The sequence below is a fragment of the Micropterus dolomieu genome, linkage group LG22 (genome assembly GCF_021292245.1).
Source record: "Micropterus dolomieu isolate WLL.071019.BEF.003 ecotype Adirondacks linkage group LG22, ASM2129224v1, whole genome shotgun sequence".
NCBI lineage: Eukaryota > Metazoa > Chordata > Actinopteri > Centrarchiformes > Centrarchidae > Micropterus > Micropterus dolomieu.
This window is the reverse complement of record NC_060171.1, coordinates 29,346,706-29,363,153: the sequence shown is the minus strand read 5'-3', so window position 1 is coordinate 29,363,153 and position 16,448 is coordinate 29,346,706. Positions and strand designations below refer to the sequence as shown.

General features: G+C 43.5%; 1 protein-coding gene across 1 annotated transcript in view; it reads right to left on the bottom strand.

Moving 5' to 3' along the window:
• The window catches only part of necab2 (N-terminal EF-hand calcium binding protein 2), a 137,318-nt gene that overhangs the window by 86,019 nt on the left and 34,851 nt on the right, over window positions 1-16,448 (bottom strand). Inside the window, exons 3-5 of the mRNA XM_046038371.1 lie at window positions 7,468-7,576; window positions 3,987-4,012; window positions 3,673-3,770 (exon numbers count right to left, since the gene is read on the bottom strand). Of these exons, the coding sequence (XP_045894327.1) occupies window positions 3,673-3,770; window positions 3,987-4,012; window positions 7,468-7,576 (233 nt within the window). The remainder of the gene's footprint in view (window positions 1-3,672; window positions 3,771-3,986; window positions 4,013-7,467; window positions 7,577-16,448) is intronic.

The following is a 16,448-nucleotide window of genomic DNA, read 5'->3' as shown; positions in this document are numbered from 1 at the left end:
CTGCGTCGGTGACGACACTATGGGAACGCCCCTGGGCGTGGCAGGGCTGAACTATGAATGAAACTACTCTAATCCTATTGGTGTTACTAGAACGGTAGTGTGTGACGGCGTAACCGGAGGGGGTATATAAGCACGCCGGCACATAGGACACATTAGCCCTTTCTATGAAGCAAGGCACTCCAGGCGGGGTGAGGTGTGGTGGACCGACGCAGTGTCTCGTTCCCCTTCTCGGGGAACAAGGGTTACATACGTAACCCGAGACGTTCCCCTTCGAGGGAACTCAAACTGCGTCGGTGACGACACTATGGGAACGAGATACCCACTTAGGCCGCACCGAAACCCCGCCTGCCCCCAGCGTGCAGAACCTGACGGCACGACTAGGAGGAGAGCGCACGGGTGCCGGGTGCAGAAGGCAGGTCCAGACTGTAAAACCGGATAAAAGTGTGAGGGGTGCCCAGCCAGCCGCATCACACAAATCCTGGAGTGACGCCCCTGCGAGGAGGGCCCTAGAAGCCGCCATGCCTCGAGTAGAGTGCGCCCTTACGGCCATAGGTGAAGGCAAACTGCGCACCTGATGTGCCGTCTCTCGGGACGCAAACAAGTCCACGTCTATGGGGCCAAACTCTTCGCATAATAACTCCACCACCTCAGGGTGGAGTCTCCATTCCCCGGGCCTCAACGCCTGTCTCGACAGCAGGTCTGCTCCTTGATTCCACAGGAGGATCCGATGTGCCAGTTTGCATAATGGACGCGAGCGCAGACCCCCCTGGTGATTCAAATAGGCCACCACCGCCGTATTCCTACGACTGCGGACAGCGGGCAGAAAACTCCTCAGAGCTCTGAAAACTGCCAACATTTCCAGGCAATTTATGTGCCAAGAGAAATGATGCTCCTCCCAGGAGCCTCACACCACCATCGCTGTCCTGGAGTCTGACCGGCGGGGGAGATATCGCTCAAATGCCTCTCCCTGAGATTTGGCGTGCTGGAACCTGTTGACGACAGCATCCACTGCTTCGCCAAACAGGCCAGAAGGCGAGAGGGGCGCATCCAGGAGAAAAGCCTTCTCCTTCCCCTGGATGCCTGATAGGTTGAGCCACAGATGGCGCTCCGTAACCACCAAAGCCGCCATGGATCGGCCGATGGAACGGGCCGTTTCCTTGGTCACACGGAGAGCCAAGTCCGTCGCTCTACGGAGCTCCGTCAGGTCCTCCTCAGAGGGACCTCCCCCTACGTCACAGTCCCGAAGAAGATCGGCCTGGTATGCCTGCAAGACAGCCATCGTATGTAGGCTGGCACCAGCTCGACCCGCTGCCATGTAGGCCTTGCCCACCAAATCGGACGTCATCCGACACGGCTTGTTGGGGAGCGGCGGCGTCCGGAGGGATGAAGCGAGGTTGGGAGAGAGGTAGTTAGCCAGTGTCTCCTCCACTCGTGGCGTCGCTCCGTAGCCGTGCTGTCTGATTCCCGTCACGTTGCCGTAGTCCAGCCGGGGGGACGTAGACAGCCGCGCAGAGAAGGGTTTATTCCATGATCTACACAACTCGTTGTGCAGATCCGGAAAAAATGGTAGGGGCCGACACCGGGGTGGTGCTCGGTGTTGCAGAAACCGCTCATCTAGTTTGCTGCCTGCCGATGGCTGCTGCACCGCCTGTGGCCAATCAATGTGCAGCTTGGCCACGGCCCGCGTCACCACTTCCAACAACTCCTCGTATCCTGGTGAGGGCTGATGACGTTCCGTTTCCTCTATGCTAAGCACATCTAGCTCCTCAGAGCCAGATCGTGTCAGCCTTTCCGGACTCGCCCCTCGAGTGGGAGAAACCGTGAAACAGGCTCCCAATCGGGGACGAGGGGAGGAGGATTCCGCGGACGAGGACCGGAAAAAGGCCTCAGCCGTTCCAGCACCCTCGGCGATCTCGCGTTGTGATCCCCAGGATCGGAGCCGCCGCGACGCCTCAGCGACCACGGGGCCTGTGCCAGGGGCGTTCCCATAGTGTCGTCACCGACGCAGTTCGAGTTCCCTCGAAGGGGAACTGTTGTTCAATTGTGGGAGACGGCTACACTTCATTGGACGAGCCGCGGTGCTGACTGACCGCCACATTACATCAGAGGAGAAAATTCTGCACACTAGGAGTCTATAAGGGGTTCGGAGCGGGACACAGGGTTTGAGAGAGAGAAGTCCCAACTTTCGGAGTTTCCTAAGGAAACGTGAGTGACATTACAGACATCATTTGCAAGGTTTAAATGAGCTCCGACAGCGCGCCAACATATATGGTACCAAGTCACCAAGAGCCATTTTTTTTCAAAGGTGATGTAATAAAGGTGAACTAATATTGCGATCAATCACTGTGGTTTGATTAATGTTCATTCATGTTAAGGATAATGTGTTTAAGGTGTTGAAATAGTTGTTGAAGAGTGCATGGGAGTTCCAGCTCACAGTAACAGTAACAATATCGCTATAAAATAAGCTAGCTCGGCCTCTTTGCAAACTAGTTGCCTGAAGTGCATGTTGTTAAAATAGACATATTCCCACTTAGAAATTTTGCGTTGCTCTCACCAATTCACCTCCCATGCAAAGGTAATCGAATGTGAAGATGCATGATATGGCAACCCTGAGACAAAATTAGAGTTGAGTGAGGTGGGCTACAATAATAAATAATGCCAAACCCTGATTATCATTCATTTGAGGTTGTACTACTGACTAAATAATCAATCATCTTTTTTCGTCCCTGTGGGGAAATTGGTTTCACAGGGCATTTTCTCACAACATCACAGAGTCACTAACGGAGATTCTGACGCACATACCTTGCACCTTGCTACAAATCAGGCCGGATCAGCTGACCATCCTGCTTGTTTCATATGCATTACCTGTTTAAAAACCTAATGGCTCGTGGTACGGATTAAAATTTGATCACATAATAAATGAAAGTCTGATATTCACTCACTCCGTTTTTGGTCTCTCCCAACTCCTAGGAGAAATATCTGGCTTTTGGGCTGTTAATTGCTTCACTACTTAACCAGCTAGTTGCTAACTTATGTTAATCTTAAATTTTTTAAAGTCTTACTCTTTAGCAATAAAACACATTCTTGCTCAATTCTATGCAGTCAGGGTTTCTGCCTCTACAGCCTCACTTGGTCCGTTTATGGTGGCTAATGTAGGCCGATTTTAGCAAGATTCCGATAGATATTGATATGTAACCACTAACCACTACTGAGTCAGTTCCCTGATTTTATGACTCTTCTTTACTTTACCTTTGCCTTATAGTTGTCACTTGTTGCCACAGTAATTGTTACTTTGACATGTTTTAAAGTCCAATGTAAGCTCTCATTTCCCCCTTGACTTACTGTTGCACAACATAATGTGATAGCATGGCACTGAAGTAAAAACTCCACTATATGGTGGGTTTTATGTTCTCATCACTAAACAGGAAAAGTTGCCAAATATCCAATTTTCCCAAAAAATATGTTGAAGTGATTCCATTCCCCATTATAATCCAAGAATGACCCAGATGTAACATCAAATAAACACGCAAGTCTTCAGAAAATGTATCAACTGAATTTTGAAAGGCAGTGGGAGTGAACATCAGTTTAACAGCAGAAGAAAAGCTGTCGCAACCATCATTTCACTCTCTTACTCTCACAGACAACTTAACACACACGCACGCACACACTTACTTTTTTGGTGAAGTCCATGGCTTTGAGGATGGAAAGGTTGAGCGTTTCCAACGAGGCCAGAACTCCCTCATAGTCCCCCATGTGCTTGGCAAAGTAGTCTGTACACACACGTACGGGTAAATTGACACATTAAAAAACTTTTAGAGCCACAAAATAATTTGCTGTGGTTAACCTGAAAGTAGCCGAATTAATATAATATATTTTAAAGAAAAATAATTGCATTTCAACTGAGAAGTACTTTTTAATAATAGATAAGAGAGAGAATGAGAGCAGCGGCAGGGAGGTGTGTATGTGTGTGTGGGCAGTCTACTTACCGCAGAGTTCCTTAGTGTCAACATTACTATCACAGCATAGTAGAGGAGCAGCAGAGGGAGATAAAGGGAGGAAAGGAAGGTAGGAAAGTAGGAAGGAAGGAAGGAAAAGAATGGAGAAGAGCAGGGTCAGAAACAGAGGATAGACTTTTAGCATGCAGTCTTTCTCTCTCTCTCTCTCTCTCTCTCACACACACACACACACACACACAGTTGGCGTTTGGCATGCAGGGAGCGATCTAACAAGACTTTCTGACAGGAGTCTGAATCAATCCACTGCCATCATTCATGCTCAGTTCACTGTGTGGGGACTCATTTGGCAGTGAATTCTACACTGGCATAAAGAAGACTTTCCCTGGTTGACTGACCTGGAGAGAAAGAGGAGAACAAAGGAGGAGAAGCAAGGATGGAGAGAAAGAAATAGAAGAAGTGAGGGAATGAAGGAAGGAAGAGGAACCAGCTCAAATGAGGGATGTGAGATGTAAGTGATGATGGGAGAACTGGGGACAGAGGAAGAGACAGGCAGAAAGTGTCCATCTGTGCATCTGTTCATCTTAATTATAAATTACTGTTCAGCACATGCCACACATTAAAGGGACTGTTAAAAAAACACAGTAACTGAGGTTTAAAAATCACCTCTTCATTGCTATTTGAATATTGAAAATATTAGCTAAAGACCACGCACTATATGCTCTGTTTTCACTAAATGATCCGTGTTAGACAGCCTGGTTTGATAATGGCCCATTTTATTTTATTAAGCAGCAGTTTCATTTAAATGCATGGGCTCTTCCAGGATTACACCTGATCCGTCACTCTGGCCTTTAAGAATCTCCAGCAAAAGTCTAGTTTTACACAACATTAAATGTATTTTCATGTTCACTAATGGCAAATGTAGTTTAAACTGCATTTAGGGATGTTTGTCAAGGTTCCAACATTTTGTTGGTAAAATAAAAGTCGAATGTTTACGATCCAGATGCTACATTTTCACAGAGGACAGAAACCAGTAATTATGTTGTTCTCGTTGACATTGGGGTAGTTAAGATTAATTAGGTAGATATTATGATTTATCATTAGTCTTGGGATTCCACCTTAAAGGAAAATGTGATAGGAATCAGCATATGTTCTCATATTAACAAACTTAACATATTCGTATTAAACACGGTGAAGTGGCTTAACCAATTTAAAGTGCAGACGTAGGGCTTTTACAAAGTATCGTGTCTGTAGACCAAGTGGAAGCAATGACGACATTAAAATAAATTAATATTAAATTGTGTTTATGAATTATTATTGCTTTGTGCATGTTAAAGGGCACTCCACTTATTTTTCACGTGAAAACCTAAGTCTAGAAAAATAACAGGTTGTCTCTGTGAAAGTAGCATGATCATTCATATCATTTATTCATTCTATTAACAATAAAACTCTTCGTCTGAGCAACAGCACGTGTCTATGTTCGTCTTTGGACACACTTGCAGTGAGACGTCCATAGAGAAAAATATCATGTTAGGAAGAAAGCGGAGGGTTTAACAAAAGATGCTATTGAGTTGCATTATGGGAAAAGTAGGATCCAGTGATTTTAGAGCTTGACCCATAGTAAGAACTAGCTGTTTGCTAGTTTACCTATTTTAATCAATTCAACTGTCTAAACAGGCAGCGTAATGGCTTTATAAACTTGTGCTATATGTATGTAAACCCGCAATATATTTTTACACTCAGTGCTGGTCACGTAATACCACCTGTGTTGACCCAGTGTAGAAGTCAGACATCTCATCACAGATTCTGACCATTGTTTTTTAAATTTGTCTCTTATGAGTCCCTCAACTATATGGTGCTCATGATTTAGTGCAATACTAAATACCCCTACAATGATGAAGGGTTTTGAAATAATTGTTGTTTTTATAATAAAGTTTTGTGCAATTTGCAGTAATTTGTTTTCTATTTCCATTTGTACAGTTGCCTCTTTCTGTTTGGACTCCAGGAAGCTCTATAGTTTGCTGAATTGCCAGAATAACTCTTGCAAGACGTGCAGGTATGTTTGTCCATGCATTTGGGTAAAAGACAATTTAGTGCTATAGGTGCTAAATGAAAAACAAAAGAATTAAAAAGAAGAATTAAATAATCATGTGAGGCTGGATATCACCTGAGATTTCATGTTCTGCTCCCTCTCCAGCACCATTTCACTGCGTGAGGGACAAAGGCGTCAGACAGTGACAGATGGAGAGAGGGGGGAGAGACAGAGAGAGGTGATGGGCAGGGTGATAGAGAAGGATGCAGGATGGAAGCAAGACGAGCCTGGCAGAAAACTAAGAAAACAACCTTATAGGGAAAGGAAACCAGAGATTGGAAGAAACAAAAGAGTGACGGGGACACATAGACAAATGAGTCACTGCTCGCTCCGTTCCTCCTCTCCATCCATCAACTTCCTGCTCCAACAGGAAACGCATTTCTTCTTTTACTCGGACCAATCAATAACCTTATCTGCTGTCACATGATAATGCAGAGGCCTGGCATGGGGCTGCCAAGTCTACTTAATTCTAATGAGTAGAAACTTCTCCAACTGCATGCACTGCAGTGAATAAGATTTATAAAGCGCAACCATCTCCAAGAGGCAATGTGGCTGACGTCAGAGACACGGCGATAGTTGCACGGTCCACTTACTGCACTGATTTAAAAAAGAAGAAATCTCCACTAATGGCTGAGCCTGGTGGAGGATTTATACATCAAACCTCCTTCCATTGTACAACCATAAAGGTCAGCTTTTGTTCTGCTTGGTTTCATTTTATTTCAAGGTCCTGCAGGTTTCTGAGGTTGTATAAATGAACAGAGGCAGTCTTTTGATCACTCAAATCCCACTGTGTCAGCAGACTTCTCCTGATTGCAGGCTGGATGAGCTGATTGGCTGATTTTAAAGGGTCAATAAATTGATTTCATGAGAGCCAATCCAAACAAAGTGTACTAGGGAGCAGAATGACTAATGCAAAAATAGATGATCAGATGAAGAGAAGATAGAACAGGTAACATTCACTTTACTCAGTTTTCATTCTTTTTATATTTATTTCTTCCATAGTTTGTTTAATCTCCTCTCCATTAATTATTTTATACCTTCATATTGAAATTGTCTCTTAACATAAAGGGCTCTGGTACAAAAGGGTCTCCATAAAAGTAGCTTTCATAAGTGGATGAGACATTTTCTGGCTGCAGGATAAATTACATACATTTTACTTAAGCGTGCACACACACACACAAAATTGAAAAGTGTGATACTGAGGCTGTGCGGCAGCAGAACACCTGCGTGCATCTCTCCTCTTTTTCATAATTTATAGTGAGATGTGATCAAAAAGTCACGGTGGAGAGAGCACACAAACACGCATAAATGTACAATTACTTTATGCAGATTTATTTCATGCAGCGACACGGTCATCTTGCATGCTGTAGGCAAACACACACCTCACACACACTCATACAGTAGGGGTGTAATAGTGCTGACCTGGTGTTATCAGAGTCGATGGTGTGAAACAGCTTCTCCAGCTCTTCCTCGTTCAGCGTACCATCGGAGAAGAAAGCCTGAAACTCATCCAGAGACAGCTTACCGTCATCTGCAGGAGACACATACACACACAATTAGTTGGCATGTTCCATCAAAGAGCTTGACATTTGTTCACGCCAAAAAACTTTGTTAGACAGTATTAATAGGGGGATCCGTCTGTTTAAGTTACCATGTTAATTACTTCACTTTATGAACCTGTATGGTGCTTTGAGATGGGATCAAATGAGTTTATAGAAACCTGATGATACTGTATTTATCCAAATAATAATATATACATCCTGCTCAGCCTATTTTTACAACCGGTATTTGTTACTCCTTGGTCTTTGGAGATTTAAGGATAAAGCAATTGAAGTCCCCCTTCACTGATGTTATTCTTTAGTTAAAGGTCTTGTAATTGATCAGTTTTGTGGATTGAGTCCAAGTCATGTGACTTTGTTCACACTTTGCTACAATGTAGTGAGTGTACCGCTAATAACATTGTAAATTTACTGTCCCCTCAAAATAACACATCACGCAGCCATTAATGTCTGAACCGCTCGCAATTAACTTGAGTACACCCCTAAGAGAAAATGTCCAAATTGGGCCCAAAGTGTCATTTTGTGTGGCCACTATTATTTTCCAGCACTGTCTTAACCCTCTTGGGCATGGAGTTCACCAGAGCTTCACAGGTTGCCACTGGAGTCCTCTTCCACTCCTCCATGGCGACATCACAGAGCCAGTGGATGTTAGAGACCTTGTGCTCCTCCACCTCCCGTTTGAGGATGCCCCACAGATGCTCAATAGGGTTTAGGTCTGGAGACATGCTTGGCCAGTCCATCAGCTTTACCCTCAGCTTCTTTAGCAAGGCAGTGGTCGTCTTGGCGGTGTGTTTGGGGTCGTTATCGTGTTGGAATACTGCCCTGTGGCTCAGTCTCCCAAGGGAGGGGATCATGCTCGGCTTCAGTATGTCACAGTACATGTTTGCATTCATGGTTCCCTCAATGAGCTGTAGGTCCCCAGTGCCGGCAAGCACTCAAGCAGCCCCAGACCATGACACTCCCACCACCATGCTTGACTGTAGGCAAGAAACGCTTGTCTTTGTATTCTTCACCTGGTTACCACCACACACGCTTGACCCCATCTGAACCAAACAAATCCATGGCCTTAGTCTGCTTGTCTTCAGCAAACTGTTTGCGGGCTGTCTTGTTCATCATCTTTAGAAGAGGCTTCTTACTGAAACGACAGCCATGCAGACCAGTTCGCTGCAGTATGCACATATGGTCTGAGCACTGACAGGCTGATCCCCCACCCCTTCAACCTCTGCACCAATGCTGGCAGCACTTATACATCTATTCCCCAAAGACAACCTCTGGATATGACGCTGAGCATGTGCACTCAACTTCTTTGGTCGACCATGGCGAGGCCTGTTCTGAGTGGAACCTGTCCTGTTAAACTGCTATATGGTCTTGGCCGCCGTGCTGCAGCTCAGTTTCTGGGTCCTGGCAATCTTCTTATAGCCTAGGCCATCTTTATGTAGAGCAACTGTTCTTTTTTTCAGATCCAGTATGAGGGAATGTAAGAGTGATAACACCAAATTTAACACACCTGCTCCCCATTCACACCTGAGACCTTGTACTTGTCACATGACTCCAGGGAGGGAAAATGGCAAATTAGACCCAATTTGGAAATTTTCACTTAGGGGTGTACTCACTTTTGTTGCCAGCAGTTTAGACATTAATGGCCTGTGATGTGTTATTTTGAGGGGACAGCAAATTTACAGTGTTATACAAGCTGTACACTCACTTTCACAACACTTTCAGAATTGTCACATGATGATGACACAAAAAATGTGAAGGGTGTACTCGCTTTTGTGAGATATTGTATCTCCACAACTGCTGGATAGAATGACATGAGATTATGTACAGACCTTGATGGTCCCCAGAAGATGAATACTACACTGATTTTTGTGATTCCCTGATTTTAACTCTAGCGCCAGGCTGATATTTCCATTCTTATAGTGAAATGTCTGGATAACTATTGCATGGACTGACATGAAATGAAACAGAATTTCATGTCGCTGTAACTTAATTTTCCCTCAGGTATCCCCGTTTCATCAAATACTCCACTCTGTACTGTATTATGACTCAGAGTGAAGCCTGACATGATAAATACTCGTCTGGCTGTTCCTCAGTCACTCACTGTGGTTCAGCTAGCCAGAGGTTAAGACAATATACTTACAAAGTCTGTATTATTTAAAATCCCTGTTGAAGACACACTATTTGTCTTTAGTTGCCTCTGTTGTTGTTTGCTTTTTGATTATTATGATGAGGATCATTATTTTTATCAAATCTTGCCATTTATTACCTGTACACACATGCTCAGTGTGATTCCTGCCTTCAGTGCTTTCTAAAGCTGCTGTGAAATCAAGCCAGCATGTGCTTCAGTCTACTACAAACCTTAAGCTGTATCCCCGCTGTCTGTCTGCCTCTGAGCTTTGGTAAGCACACAATGCTGATAATGTTTCAAAACCTCGAGGCCTTTAGGGAAGCACTGATGACCAAAGAGCTCATGAATCGATACTGGATTCCGGCTCTTGTTAGACAACCTCCAATAAAAGATTTGTTTTTAAAATGCTATGCTGATGTGTGACATGGACAATGTTTGACACTCGCCTGTACATGTTTCTGACTGACAAGGTCAAAGGAAGGCTCTGATCTATCATAGCAAATGCCATTTGGTTTTTCACATTACACTTCATCACTGTGTATTGTTTTTTTCAATGGTTTATCCTAAAGGAAGCTGTTATCAATTTCCTTTCACTCACTGCCAATCATAGCACGCCTCCTACTTGTATTATTGAATGTAAATAATCAATGCATCCTGAACAACAGATCAGTCACACTCCCTTTCTCAAATTGGTTGCACATTGATGACTGGACTCGAGGACTACAGCCCAACGGCCCAATGTTCTCAGAGTGCTTCAATGTGATTTTAAAAAATGTAAACTGAAACCTACTACTATGAGGTAAAACCAATGCATGCTTTACCTAAATCGCACCAGTCAAAGGTTCATTGTACAATATTTAGGAGGATCTATTGGCAGAAATGCAATCTAATATATCATGTTTTCACTGGTGTATGAAGACCTTACATAATGAACCATTATGTTTTTATTACCGTAGCCATTTCTATCTACATACACCGTGGGTCCTCTTACATGGACATGTTGCACCGCCATGTTTCTACAGTAGCCCAAATGGAATCGAACAGCTCTACAGAGCGCGTTTCATCACTACGTTGAAAACGTATGAAGAAGAAGAAGAAGCAGAAGAACAACAAATAACGTTAATAGTAGTAGTTGTAGTCAACTGGTTTATTAGAAGTAAGAAAAGAAGAGAAATTTGGATAAATGGAGGCCCACACTTGTGTCGGCAACAGGGGGGAGCAGTGCATTTATGTGGAATAATCAGAATCTTTCCTCCTTAAATCTTTATTGCAAAAAGTACTTAAAGAAGTTCACAGAACTTTGAACATGCAAAATCACAAATTGCATATACATATTTCACAAAAATGTAATTTGTAATATGGTTATAACGGTTAATTTGCTGGCCATGTAGAGTGAACTAGATGTCTGCGTGTTGTTTACACGCTCTGATAATGCTAATCCAACACATCTTTGTAGTAGCGTCCATGTCCATCCACATTCTGACAACTCGAGAAATTGGACCATCTGAGGAGCACGTGTATGCACAGTGAGCCACTGGTTGCAATTTGCAACCCTCACCACTAGATGCCACTAAAACTTACACACTGAACCTTTAAAGGTGAAAGGCTGACGGGTGTGGTTAGTGTGCTCTGTTGCATCTGTGACCATACCCAACCGTGATGTCATGGTGTAGTGACACAACCTGGGGTACAATATTTTTAAGGGGTGTTACTTAGATATGCATCTGGTCTCATGGGTGACCATTTTAGGCACTTTTATTAAATTTCTGTGAAAAATAACTCTATCTGTACAAAAATGTATTTTATGTACCTCTATTTCTCATTGAGTTTGAATTACATTCATATTGTATAGATGTTTCTGCAGCACACAAGCTACTGTACTTTCAATGCACAGCAAAGCGCAAGACTGTGGTGGTCCCATATCATACCAGCAATAATGATTTTATGAATATCTAACCATGATAAGAATCATTTCCTACCCTTAAATAAGAATTCTGAGTTGCCTAAACTGAAACTACTTTCAGAGGGCATACACTAGGACTTTGGGATGATCACATGCGTGTGACTTAATTAATCATTAGTAACAAGTTTTTATTCTGCATCTAGATCCAACCAATCCTGCAGAGCACCTTTTTACAAACCAGCCATCATCTCTTTTGCTGTTTAATTGTAATGCAGTGTGAGCTTTGCTGTGGTGGAGTGGTGGCTCTGCAGTAGGGAGTGGTTATTCACGTCTTTGACTCCATTCTGTATCTGCTTGCCAGTATGCCTGACTGTCTGTCTCACCACATGATGCTGCGCTAGATATCAAATATTAATTCCCTTGCCCTCAAAGTGTGTTTGTCCTTGAGTGTGGCTGACTGGATGCAGCAGGTTGAGCTGTGGGACCACTGCAGAGCGCTGGGAAACCTTAGGGACATGGAGACTGCAGCCTTACAAAGGGTTGAATTCAAATGTGCTGCTCTTAAGTCTGCCTTATCTATTCCCCACTACTGCTTCTCAGCTGCAGGATGGCGCAAGCAAGTTTATGAATATCTCATTTTACCAACAAGAATTTTACATTGCCCCTCTCTTTCTTCTTCCGCTCTCTTCTTGTCTGTTTTTTTAATAGTTTTTGGGCTCCTCCACTCCAGCGCAGCAGGAGTGTGCCTGACACACATCCAGCAGAGAGACAGTGAGCTGCACTCTGGCTGTGGCTCAACTTTTGTCACCCAGGAGTAAAGGCATCACATGCGACAAACTGGCAAAACACTTCCAGGAATTCCACCACCATGGACAGCCACACTCTTTTTTTGGCTATCCACCTGACTCTTTTCCTCCCTTTATACCCGTCTCCCTATTAGTCTAACATATCTTTTAGCCCTCTTTTTATCTAACTTGTTGTGCGAGAAATACAAAGTGGAAGCTGACTCTCAGATGTTTTGCCATGTTGATTCCTGCTGCACACAATGACACCGGGTAAGAAATGCCTTCAGAATGGCTTTCTTTTGGTGACGCTTGGCATAACTTTCCATGACAGAAGGCATGTTTGTTTGAGATGGACTTCTGTAATGCCACTTCTTGTGTTCACAGAAACAGTCCTACTCTCCCTGTCCATCCGGCTCAATTGTTTATTTGAACTCTGTGGCCATGACTATTTCTAACTTGCCCTTCTGTGGCGCAGCAGTGAAGCAACACTGAAAGCAGAGGCACTGGTGTTTAATTCAGCAGTGACCCAATTTACTGCATGCAGCCAGCTACCCCAGTTAGACCCACTTAGGAATTCTCCAGCAACAGAAACGCAGCAACACACACAGACACCACTCAAGCAAAGCAGATAGCTAGCTAACCCAATTTCCTAAAGCATGAAATACTCCCAAATTACACATCTAACAAAAAACTACAGCTTCTATAATCCCTGGCCTATACTACACCACTGCCAAATACTCAAATGTGTTTCTTTTTCGTCACATGGTGCCTTCTCACACATACGTAGTGTAATGTAATGTGCTATTCCTAATAGGACAGCCAGGAATCATGCTCATCTGCTAAATAGCATCCATACAACATTTCAGCGGCTTCCCATTATCTACGTACTGGCCCTCCAGCCACCAATTCACCCTGCAACTCCTTCACAGCAACCCTGACAACCACTCCTCAGTAACTCATAAGTTGGCAACAGAGGAGGTGATGCAGCAGCCAAGAGCACCCTGTCTCCTCCTAATAAGACACTGTAGATTTGCCCTATTTGCTGAAATTACCATTATTTTATGGTCCAAAATGGTCCATGGAGGGAAATCATTTTGTTGCAAAGGAAATGACCCAAACTCGAAAATGGCTTTCTAAAACAGCAGGGGGGAGGCAGTCCAGGCAAAACTCAGAGGCAAACTTTGACATTTGGGTTAAAAAAAATAATAAAAATAATTCCCATGTATCTCATTTTTCTATTTCTGTACAAAACTGTAAAGATTTCCTGATTTAAAAAAATAATGTATTCATTAGTGAGTTATAGAGGTGCTGGTAAGTGGATATTGTTACATTTAGGTACAGCTGGCTGCTGGCTGCAGCTTCATATTCACTGTACAGACATGAGAGTGGTATCGACTTTCTCATCTCACTCTCAACAAGCAAGAGAATTCCCCAAAATATATAACGTTCCCTGGCTGTGTCAAAGGTTGTGTTCCCACATCATTTATTCCCTACAAATCTCTAAGAAAAGGTAGGATACAAGGTATCATGGGACTGGGAATAAGGTGGATGTGCCATTTCATGATTTCTGAGCAGAGTCTTGCAAAGTTAACAGTTATTTCTCGCTGTATAATGTGCAACACCGCCCAGTGTTGCTCTGGTTATGTGTGTCATGTCTTCTCGGATGAATTATATTCCCTGTTTGCATTGCTGCATTTTGAGTCTTTTTCATTTTGTACAAACACATGGTCCTGTATTGCTAGATTAAATTATGGAAATCAGAAACAGCAGCGACCTGTCTACATGGAAAGAGTGCACTGTGTACCAAATCAGTGCAAAGGCTTAGGAAGGGAACCTCCTGGCTGCCTTTTTTCTTTCTGTTATTTGTTTTATACCTGAGAGAAGAGATAATAGTTATTTACCCACAGTCTGTTGTGACACAGCCTGCTGCTTTGTTTTAAGCACAATGTAATATACTCACACAAACTTTTATTTGTGTACAGTTATTTCAGATCTGCCAGTCAGCTAGAGATCGATAGTTATTACAGTCAGATCACATCATTTTCAAATACAAATTTTACTTCTGAAAGCGTATAGACTAGAATTTTCTGATCATAAATGAATAAATTAACAATTAATTACATAGTGCACAGAACAGATTTGCAAAGGGGGAAACAAATCTTCCCTTCATGTTATGAAGGAGGAAAGAAATCCTGCTTTATTTCCTTGCAATGCCATTGGGGGTGTTATTTTAACGCCCCGAGGAGGTGCGTTATAAACAGCCTGGCATTTTCAGACCTCTTCTTCCATCAAAGTTCTTCATTTTGAGAATACCTCAAAGTAAATCATGCAACCACAAACCTCTTTGTTCAGCCAATCGTGGAAAAGGCAGATCTGCATAACTGTGGTGCCATCTGAAGCGCCACAAATTACAGGTGGTGAAAATGCCATCAACGCACCCCATCATTTCCAGGCTAACGGCAGCGAAGTGACTCAAGTGTAATTCAAGATTTGTTTCACCTTTGTAAACATGACAGGTCTGTATGCTCATTGTAAGCATGAATGATTTAAGTTTGCAGCGCGACCAACCGGCATAGAAGTCACTGTCAAATAAAACAGATTGCAGCTGTCTTTGCTCTGCTCACTGACAGATCAATCTAATTCAACTTTAAAATACTATTCAAATGTACAAATGATTTGTAAATCAACCCAGTCACATCCCTTTGTCCATGTGCACTATCCGTAAAACTAGATCCAGCAAGGCCGCCTTCAAACCAACTTGCGTGAAACAGCTCAGCCCTTTCATTCATGTGACTTGGGCCAGTCAACCTGCACAGAGGACGCAGTCAAACGCTGGATTATCCGTACCGCAATTTAACGCTTACCGGCAAATTGCTGTGGCATCCAATGCAAGCACACATTCATAGTACATCACTGTACATTTACACATGAATGTGTATTTCTACTGTTTACCTTGCAACTGTGACTAAGGATAACATCATTGCCACCTGGATGAAATTCCAGAGATGTAAAATCCAGTCTCTGAGTATTATACACATCTCCCAACCTGGGACCAGTGTCGGGGTTGGTTCCAATATATTACAGACACTAACACAGACCCTCACATTTCAGTTTTTGTTTACGCATCCCAAGTCTCCAGACTGACTGTTTTACTAGTGCTGAGGGAGGCCGTGTCTTCTGGACCATCAGGGCGGTGTGAAAGGGTTGAGGGTGAACACTCTGGCATACAGACGTCAGTATGTACGACACAAGATGCTCACTAACACAGACCTGTACTGCTTGGTGTGTGTGTGTGTGTGTGTGTGTGTGCAATAGTAGATGTGTGTGAGAAAGAAAGAAAGAAAGAAAGAGCAGAGGACTGTCAGAGGGGTGGACCTACTGCGCTAACTGCTCTATCTTTTCTCAGTGCAGACTAAAGCGAGGCAATTACCACTTCCTTCTTCCTGCTGGGCTCCAAATCCTCCACGCAGCACTGAGGAGGAAGAGAGACCGAGCGTGCCATCGCTGCTCTCTCCTTTACTACATGTCGTAGACATCTAGCCTGCCACCATATGTTTTTACATACACTGAATCTTGTTTGTTTGTAAAGAAGATATTTGCTGTTGGCTTCCTCTGTCCAGTCTCTCCCCTCTTTCTCTCTCTCTTTCTTGCCATTTATTATTATTTTTGGGGCTCTACATGATGGGTTGTCATAGCAACAAGAAGAGGGGAATTGACCCTCCTTTCAGGCTCATGATATCACCATCTCTTTCTCCCTCTGTACACAATTAACACACACATACACACTTCTGCCTCTTTTCCCATTTCTTGCCCCCCCCTTCCCTCAGTTATTTCTCTCCCGCTTTGTAATCTTCATCCCCTGCTCATGTAAGAACCTCCAATCCTCTTGATGTAACCGTTTTGTTTCTTTCTGATCATTTTCTTTCTCTCTGTCTTTATTACTTCTACAGCCACAATCACCTGCTTTGTCAGTGAGATTTAGAGATTTGTTCTGTAAGATGGTATTTTCCCCTTTGTCAAAATGATCT